The sequence below is a fragment of the Lolium rigidum genome, chromosome 7 (assembly GCF_022539505.1).
Source record: "Lolium rigidum isolate FL_2022 chromosome 7, APGP_CSIRO_Lrig_0.1, whole genome shotgun sequence".
NCBI classification, from domain to species: Eukaryota; Viridiplantae; Streptophyta; class Magnoliopsida; order Poales; family Poaceae; genus Lolium; species Lolium rigidum.
In genome coordinates this window covers 123,765,565-123,774,692 of record NC_061514.1, presented here as the reverse complement: position 1 = coordinate 123,774,692, position 9,128 = coordinate 123,765,565, and the positions used below count along the sequence as shown (strand labels likewise).

General features: G+C 45.6%; 1 protein-coding gene across 1 annotated transcript; it reads right to left on the bottom strand.

The window, feature by feature from the left end:
* Positions 1–590: 590 nt before the first annotated feature.
* Positions 591–914, bottom strand: LOC124671934. The gene has a single exon (XM_047208250.1). It carries the CDS (start codon positions 912–914, stop codon positions 591–593), a length of 324 nt encoding a protein of 107 aa, XP_047064206.1.
* Positions 915–9,128: the final 8,214 nt, after the last annotated feature.

The window sequence follows — 9,128 nt, the reverse complement described above, 5'->3', positions numbered from 1 at the left end:
CCGAGAATAAATCACGGAATGATGGAGCGATAATCAACCGGCAGCACAACGTACCCGAGAGTCCGGATCACAAGTAAACTGGCATTACTGGAGACATTGAAAAAGCCCCCAGAATCCCTGATCGCCAAGTTTCCCTGGTGAAATTTACAGAAGTTGCAATAATGTTGCTCATGAGCTATGTCAGTAGAGAGTTGAGTGGTGGTGTGTAACTGAGTGCGGCCCCGTGCTGCGCGTCGAGACGGGCTTGGAAAGATTGTAACTGAATCACAGAAACTTTGTTTCTAGTTTCTGTTCTTTCTTTGTTTCTTCTTTCTGAATCTAAAAAGGATTTGTAGCTTCCACACGATTCAATATGGAATTGCAATCATCAAACTCCCTTGCGCTTTGGAAGCGAGAGCATTGTCAAAAACTAACGATATAAGTAAAGGAAATCCAGAGAAAGAGCAGCGAATGCAAGCATGCAATCTTCAGAGTTTCAGACTTCAACAAACCGCCTGTGTAGCGGTAAAAAATGGTTACATATTAATTTACTGCTCAATTGGGCAGTAGTGATATGTACATTAGTGATCGCAAGGCAGCACCGTAAGCAGCTAGCAGTCTTGTCCCGCGCGCGGCACCAGCACGGCCGGCACGAACGGCGCCGCGAAGCACGGCTCCACACCCGTCCACGACGGCGGGGCGTCGGAAACCCTGGGCGGCCCCGACAGCACCGCCACGCAGATCCCGGCGAGGCGCCACATGGCGCTGCTGAGCCACCGGAGCTTGATCCGGCCCCGGAGGCCGCGGGCGCAACTCGCCCGCCGTGCGCCGGCGTCGCCGTTTCCGAGCCGGACGACGTGCACCTTGCGGCGCGGCAGGCGGCAGTGCGCGGCGGCTCGGCGCGGCACGACGCTGCACGGCGGCGCCTCCCCCATTCTTCGTCTCGGTTTGGCTTCGCTTTCTTGGTTGGTGCAGACAGTGCTCAGCTGGATCGTTGCCTTGTGGTTTTTGTTTCTCTCAGCCGCTCTCGAGTTCGCGCGTGGTTTATAAAGAGGGTGGAGGTCCAGGGATGCGGTGTATGTTTGGTGATTTGCTCTGCATGTGCAGACTGCTGTGTTCTTAATGAAGTGGAATGGGAATAGAGAAAGAAGACATGCAATTCAAATATTCTCATTTAGAAATGCTTGCTCTACTGGTTGGCAAATGCTGCACTTTTGATATTATAAATAGTACTAGTAGTATTTCAAATGAAAAGAAAAGAAATCACAGTATGAACATGTCTGTAGGAATCTGTGCATGAGTGTATCTTTTGGTGATTGATAGTCAATTTTAGTAGAGTCAAGGTTGTTCATTTAATAAGCACTACCTCCGTTTTAAGATATAAGCCTTGGTTAGCTCTCTAAAAAAGCTTATATTTCGGAACGGGGGTAATATCTTTCAAAGAACCACAGAGAATTGCACTCGGTTTACTTTCCCCAGAAAAATACTTCACATACCACTGTCCAATAGACAAATCTACCGGTGCGTGTAACGTGTCGATGTTCAGAGAGCTCATAACTGTTGCTAGAGGTGAACCATATTCTATGAATTATGCAACCTTATACTCCCTCTGTCAATAATTTACCTTGCATTTTGGGTTTGGTTAAAGTCAAACATCCTAAAGTTTGACCAATCATATCGATAGAAATATCTACTTCTATAACACTAAATATTTTATAATACGAGAAAGGTTATAATAATTCAAATAGTAATATTTATTTTAAATTGTAGATGTTGATATTTTCTCTTATATAGTTAGTCCAAGTTTTTTTTTTGACTTTGACTAAACCCAGAATGCAGGGTAATTCAAGAGTATATCAAGTGGTAATCGTTCGGTTTGGTCACTTATTGTTTGAACATTAATGGCAGTTAGGACTTGCATGAGAATGGTATGGAGTGTGAGCTAGCCAAACGTATGTAATCAGCTAAGAAGTCACATTTATACAAATTAAGTACACGTGTAGCGTACAGTGCAGGTCAAGTTCGAAGATACAACATTAACGCATACCCTAACCATAATGTACTCCAAAGTAAAGGCTGATTTGACAAAAAAAAGTATTGCCGTCGACACTCTCTTTTCGGTTCATGCTCAGATGCTTCATGCTTGTCTGTACACCATGCTCTTGACACACGTACAGGCAGTTAGTAGTGGTTCAAACACGTTTGTCAGGACAGACCATGCTCACGGTTGGTGAAACAAAAAGGGAGAAGAAAATAAAATGAAAAGCTGCTCAAATGGAAAAGGTAAGGAATTCCAGAAGAGGACCATGTGCATTCACCCTTCTTTTTGTACGACCACAACATATTCCATTTTTTGGGTACGAATATGTTCTCTTTTTGTAGAATGTATCAGAGTTCACCCGTTTATTTCTCTGCAGAAAACAAAGCTCTGCTGTTGACCTGTTGTACATAGTAGCAATGTTGCTTCAAAAGAAAAGGAAAGAATAAACAACCGGCCATAATTGAGCAGGCAATGGTGTCATTCACAATTTAGAAAGAAATGTTTCTTCATCTGTATTTTCTATAAACATTCAGCACACATTGTGTATAACTGTATACGGCTTGAGCTCATCAGCTGCGTAGACCGGAATTAAGAGGGACAACAGATGATTGGAGTACAGTACGGTTGGTGCAACACGAAAAAACAGAAAATCTAACTAGTAGGAGCACTATCCACCACTGCCATGTTTAATCGATTTATTCTTTATACTTGAACGATATATGCAGATTTGAGAACATCCCATCGTTCCATGACGACATAGAAAAGGATCCTATCTGCATCCCATTTTTGCCTCGGTAGTTTAGCGCGTGTAACTGTGTGAGCAAGGATGCTATCAACAGAAAAATGGTGATGGGTCGTCGGACAAAATGTGTTGAATGGTGAGCCAACACGCAGAAGCAGAAAGGTGGAGTCGACGGGCCCGTCAGATTTCATCTGTTTTGGAAATGCGGTACGAACGCTCAGCTGTTCGTCGTTGCTTCCTTCATTTTGTTTATCATATGGGGTGGTGTGGGCCGCTTAATTTTGTAAATGCGCACCAAGAAATCCAACCTGAAAGTGTCCTCTGGATGCTATTTTATTATTCTAGGCTCTGAAAGTGTCGGTAGTGTAGGTTTATCAAATACTGTAAGACGATCGGTTAGGTACCTTGTTTGCCAATATTATGAGAAGTACTTCTCTTACTACATGCTTGCTACGTTCTGAACTCATTCAAATTCTAGTTTTGTCCGAAGTTAAACTTTACTAAGCTTGACTGAATTTCTAAAGAAATGTGTCAAATATGTACGGCGTCAAATCCATATAGTACACAAATTTATTGTATGATGAATCTAATAAAATCAAATTAGTGTTGTAGATGTTGATATATTTTTGAAAAACTTGGCCAAATTTAAACTAGTTTAACTAAGGGCAAACGTAGACATCGATTATTTTGAAATGGAGCGTAATACTGTAGATAGAAAAAAAGTGCCGCATAGGCATTCCCCGGGATTTGATGCGATGTATATACCACACGGTCACTCTGATTCGACGCGTTTCTGCTCGGCTCAGTCTGGTGTATGATGTAGTGTGACACTAACAAAATGACAGCCTACAGGGGAAGAGGCCCTTGGCTTCTTTTTATAGAAGATTTAGTGAGTAGAACCTCGAGCAGCGAGCTGAAAGCTTCAATTCTCAGCTTTAAGCGGGTAAATTCAGAAGGTGGCTACAACTGATTCTGTATATCTTCTCCAATAACAATTACAAATAGCTTTACTATAACTAAGCGTGGTGGTTGTTTTCGTTTGCACTGGATACTGAAGAACTGAAACAACCGTCAATACTTTTTCGAGAATACAACAACCATCAATACTGAAGAATATCTTTCATGGCAGAATCAAGCATTTAGATGCATTGGCATTTTCCTGTAAAAAGGTGACAGCACTGTCTTTGCAACTGAAGTTAACATTCTGCAGGGATCATATTACATGCTGATTTAATGAGTAAATCCTCTACTGGAATGGTCCAGCTTGGAACGGAAGCCCGGGACATTTCCCATAGTTTCATAGAAGGAGATAGTTCGTCAGCAAACTACAACGTAGCCAAATTTCTCAAGTTTATCCCAAAACGTGACCAAACTCTTTAGACAACCAAACTTGTCCAGAATTTCCACCAAAACGAGAGTTCAGCAAACTACCACCATCAGCTTCCTAAATCATTAAAGCACCTGCATCTGCTACTGTTAGTTGCTAGAAACCTGAAAAATAAATAAGAAAAGTAAGCACACATTTTAAGGAAGTTTCCATAACCATTTGAAGAGAATGAGATAAGTTCACAAAAAAGGAGTGATATATTAAGATAAAAGTAATTCCAATAAATAACAAACACTACTATAGCGTTACTTGGCGCATGAACAACATGTTTATTTATAAGTAAGAAGCTTGAATTTCAGTTCTGACTAGTGGAAATATTCAGGAGACGGAAACAAGATGGTCATAATGACACTGCGTCAGCCCTGTCTCAGACTCTTAAACACTACATGATGCCTTGATAATTTGTAGTTTTACAGTTAATCATTCCATACAGTTAACAAGCACTAATACACCTGGATGAAAATTCCATGCATAAACAAGCACCAATTTGTTGCTATAAGACAGAACTATGAAATGGATATTTGATCTAACAAATGACAGCATCTGGCATCGTGAATGGGAAATGTAATTCTACAACTATGTTGAGTCCAAAAAATATTACCCATTCCACTAAAACAGCAACTGGAACTCAAGCAAGTAGGATGCAGACATATGGAACAATACATAGTAGTCATTGGCAAAATTAAACCACACTTTTTCTCCAAGGCAAACTATATGTGCTGAGTTAGACAAATATGTAAGAAGAATGTAACATCCTAAACATTTGAATGTATGAGATATAGTAAGAATGGGTCAATAAAGAAGCTTAAGCCGAGAGATTACATTGGCTGGCAATTTGGTACCTGTCATTTCTTCTGGCATCTGTCTGAACGAACCAGAACATCTGCTAAAGTTTTCTGTTTTGGGGAATCCTTCATGCCTGAAAAGAAGTTCCTTTAATTTGGTTAAGATACAAAAATTTGAACGACAGCAACCATAATGAAACATAAAAAATTATAAGTGCGAGCCTACACATGCAACTGTGTAGCATACTGGAGCCGTGATATGCTGGTCTATTTGGTTATGCCAAAATGAACAGTGTAGCACAACATGATTTTGTAGGTAACTATATCGTCCGGGAGTTATTTACTAGACATGGGTGGCGTCATCATATTAAAATCAGCACTGCTCGAGGGCAACAGTTTAATATGATTTTCATTTTGTTCTAGTGTCGGTATTAGCGCAAACAATGTATAAACATTGGCTGTGTCGTGAATCATTGATGCAGGTAAAGTTCTTCCATTTTCTAACAAAAACTGAGCTATGAAGTTACAATCCATAGAGCAGGTTACCAGGAATTCAGCACAAGATTCGGACAACACATAAAGCAAATTCAGGGTCTTAACTAGACAGTACTTATGTCCTAGACATCATGTGCTGATTTGACCACCTGGAATCAGTCATCTATTGACCAAGGTACAGCCTCACAGGAACTTGAACAACAGCCACAATACTGGCATATAGCACATTATAGTATATTTGTACAATGAATACTGAATGGGGCTAGACAGCAAGTGAACAAGACTGATTATCAGAGGAATAAAGGCATTATGAAGACATTACTTGAGTAGCCGGTCAAATAAACAAACAAAGATTTTTTTTTCAATAAAGAAACGAAGAAAGATGAGTGGTAATTAAGTGAATACAGAACATCCTTGAGATGCCGTCAAATCCAAATATATTCATTAATTCATAGATGGAAATAAAATGTAGGACATCCAGTCTGATTCTAAATTCAAAGCCAACAGATAACTCTAGTACTCCCTCCGATCCTTATAAAGGAAGCTGCTGCTACTTTGGAGCAGAAAATATTCACTTTTCCTACAGTTATTCAGGCCAAAGCCACAGGCCTGAACCCTCTCCCTTAAAAGTTGCCACATGTTTTGAAACAATACAGTAATACCATGAACTCTATATTTATACTCTGTTATCAGAAATTATGTACAATATCATAACTGAGAATACGCACCAGTGTTGACCATATATGGTTCTTGTAGCTCCAAACTAAAATGTAGCATCACAATAAACAAAAGCTTACAAATTTTCTATAGGCAAGCTAAATCACTAATTGTTAGTTTCATAGCTTTATTTCCAACTCTGTTAGAAAGCCAACAGGCAGTTCCCAAAAAGTGTTTGAAGAAGCATGTGCATTTTTTTTCAGAGATGCTCAACAACAAAAACATCACGATAACGAAGTAACATGTAAATAGCAAAGTAATTAACAAGCACGGAAATTAAGAGTAATAAAGTGTGATTGTGGTCACCTGGGAACGGAATCGGGGCTGATCCGAGAAATGAGGGGAGCACACATGGCAGGAAGACATTTGAACCACAATAGCACTGCGGAATGCCACAGGTCGACAGAGAGTATCGAGCCATGACCTTGTTGGAGCGCATGTCGAGGCAAACAACAGCTACGCCGGCGATGTTGAGGTAGAGCAAGCCGGCGTTGAGCGGGTCGATGGCGGCAATCAAAGGCCTCTGGTTTGCAGCAGCAATAATGCCCAGCGACACCTGGTGCTCCAGCGTCCAGCGGCCCCTCTGCTTGCCGTGGAGCGTGAAGTAGCTGATCTGGAACGGCGCCTGCTCGGAGACCTCCACGTAGCGCAGGCAGCCGTCGCTGACCCCCATTCGCCTGTACTTGATGAGCTCGGCGACGTCGGCGTCCGACTGGTGAGGAATGATGCTCTCTGGAGGGAGGTTGATGTGGCCGAGCTGAGGCGCGTCGGGTCCGAACGGGTCGACGGAGACGGCGCCCCAGCTGACGTCCACCCACCAGAGGCGGCCTCCGAAGGCGAGCACCTCGTGCTGTTTCGTGCGCATCTCGCGCCCGGGCGGCAGCGGGGACGGCTGCCCCGCGGTGTTGTACTCGCCTGTCTCCGACGAGAAGCGGCACAGCAGGAGGCTCCGCTCGCTGGGGAGATCGATGAGGTCGACGGCGGCGAACCTCTTAGGCGGCCCGTGCCCGCCGTCGGCTTGGGTGAGGAGGCCCGGTGGTGGCATCAGGAAATTCTCCCCGTTCTTGAGGAAGTTCGGGACCGGGAGGCGGAGCAGCTGGCCCGTAACCGGGTTGCACACGAAGCGCACGTACTCCTCCTCGACGACCTCCTTAAGGAGCTCTTCGGTGACGCGCTGCCGGCTCGCCTGAGCCCCCAGGCGGTGCCTGGAAACCTTGAGGAGGAGGAGGCCGTCGCTGCTGGCGGCGCAGATGAAGGCGCCGTGGAGGTTGACGTACCTGGGGTCGGGGTTGGGCTTGCGTTCCGCCAGGTTGAAGGCCAGCTCGGGGAGGGAGTAGAGAGTGGCGGACGGTGGCGGGGCGAGCGCGAAGGACGCGGCTCCCGTGGTGTCCGACGGCGGCGGGAGCTTGAAGGACTCGGCTCCCTTGATGTTCGCCTGCTGCGAGAAGCGGTAGATCATCGCCCAGGGAAGGGGCGAGGTGGCGGCGGTGGTGGAGAGGGAGCGACGGAGGAGGTGGCCGGGGAGACGACGGAAGAGCGGGAGCAGCATTGTTTGGGCGGAGGCGGTGGAGAGGGGGCGGCGGAGGTGGCCGGAGAGGCGACGGAGCGGGAGCAGCATTTGGGCGGAGGATTTGGTATCGAGTGGGCAGCAAATTACCAGAGAGGGTTTTGGGTGGGTTGTGGAGAGGGAGTGAGGTGGATGGATGCTCTGCTCTGCCTCGATGAGATGGATGGGACAAGCCGAGGAGGGAGGAGCTGCGCTAACACAGTAACTTTTCCCGGGAAAAACTCAGCTCCGCCCGTTGGATACTTGTATGATCACTCAATGTCACCGACTAGTCCAATCCAATCGTTTCTAACAAGCAAAAGATACGCCACACTCCAAAGTCAATGTACTATACAATTGTTAGAGTATTTTTTAAAAGGAAACATTTCTACTATAAATTTATTCAAAAAGGTATAGATAAAAAAAGCGGAAGCAACCGCATCAGGCTGGTGCCAACGCGGGCTGGAGGAGGGGCGGTACCGCCCGCGACGGGGCGAGAGGCGGGCGAGACGGCAGCGCGGGGCGGTGGATCCACCGCCCGGCGGTAGCGCCCGCTACCGCCCGGCTGCCGCCCGCGCTGGCGTGGAGAGGGAGGCGAGAGCGAGGCGAGAAGGGGGCGAGAGCGAGGCGGTGCGCTGGCGCGTCGGGGCGAGAGCGGGGGCGAGAGGGAGGGGGTAACGGCTAGCTGACGTGGCGCGATCTGATTCGTCCACGTCAGCTAGCCGTTGGGTAGCCGTTGCTGGCTCAAAAAATTCGAAAAAAAGCCAAAAACCCCAAAAATTCGACTGTTCACTGCTGCTCAATCAGCTTGGCGCAAAGATGTCGAGTGTGCCTTTGGAGTGCTGAAGGCTAGGTTCAACATTCTGTTATCACCAGAATTTGACCGAGTCAGAGGTGGGCCGTGATCAAGATGGACGTGAAGAATACATATATAGAAGAAATACGTGAGTCGGCCTTTTATACCAAGTTGGGCTTAATTGCCCGTGTATCTGTAACATATTAGATCGCATCTTAGTTTAGAAGTTAGAATCTTACTCGTGCACGGTTTGGTGCACGCCCACATTAGAAAGTCCCCTGGACTATAAATATGTATCTAGGATTTATGGAATAAACAACAACCAACGTTCAACCACAAACAAATCTCGGCGCATCGCCAACTCCTTCGTCTCGAGGGTTTCTACCGGTAAGCGCCATGCTGCCTAGATCGCATCTTGCGATCTAGGCAGCACAAGCCTGCCCACGTTGTTCATGCGTTGCTCGTACTGAAACCTTTTTGATGGCGAGCAACGTAGTTATCTTAGATATGTTAGGGTTAGCATTGTTCCTCATGTTACATGCTTTCGTAGTGCAACCCTTGCATGTCTAGCCGCCCTTACACCTATCTTAGGTGTAGGGGCGGCACCCCGCTTGATCATAGTTTAGTAGATCTGATCCGT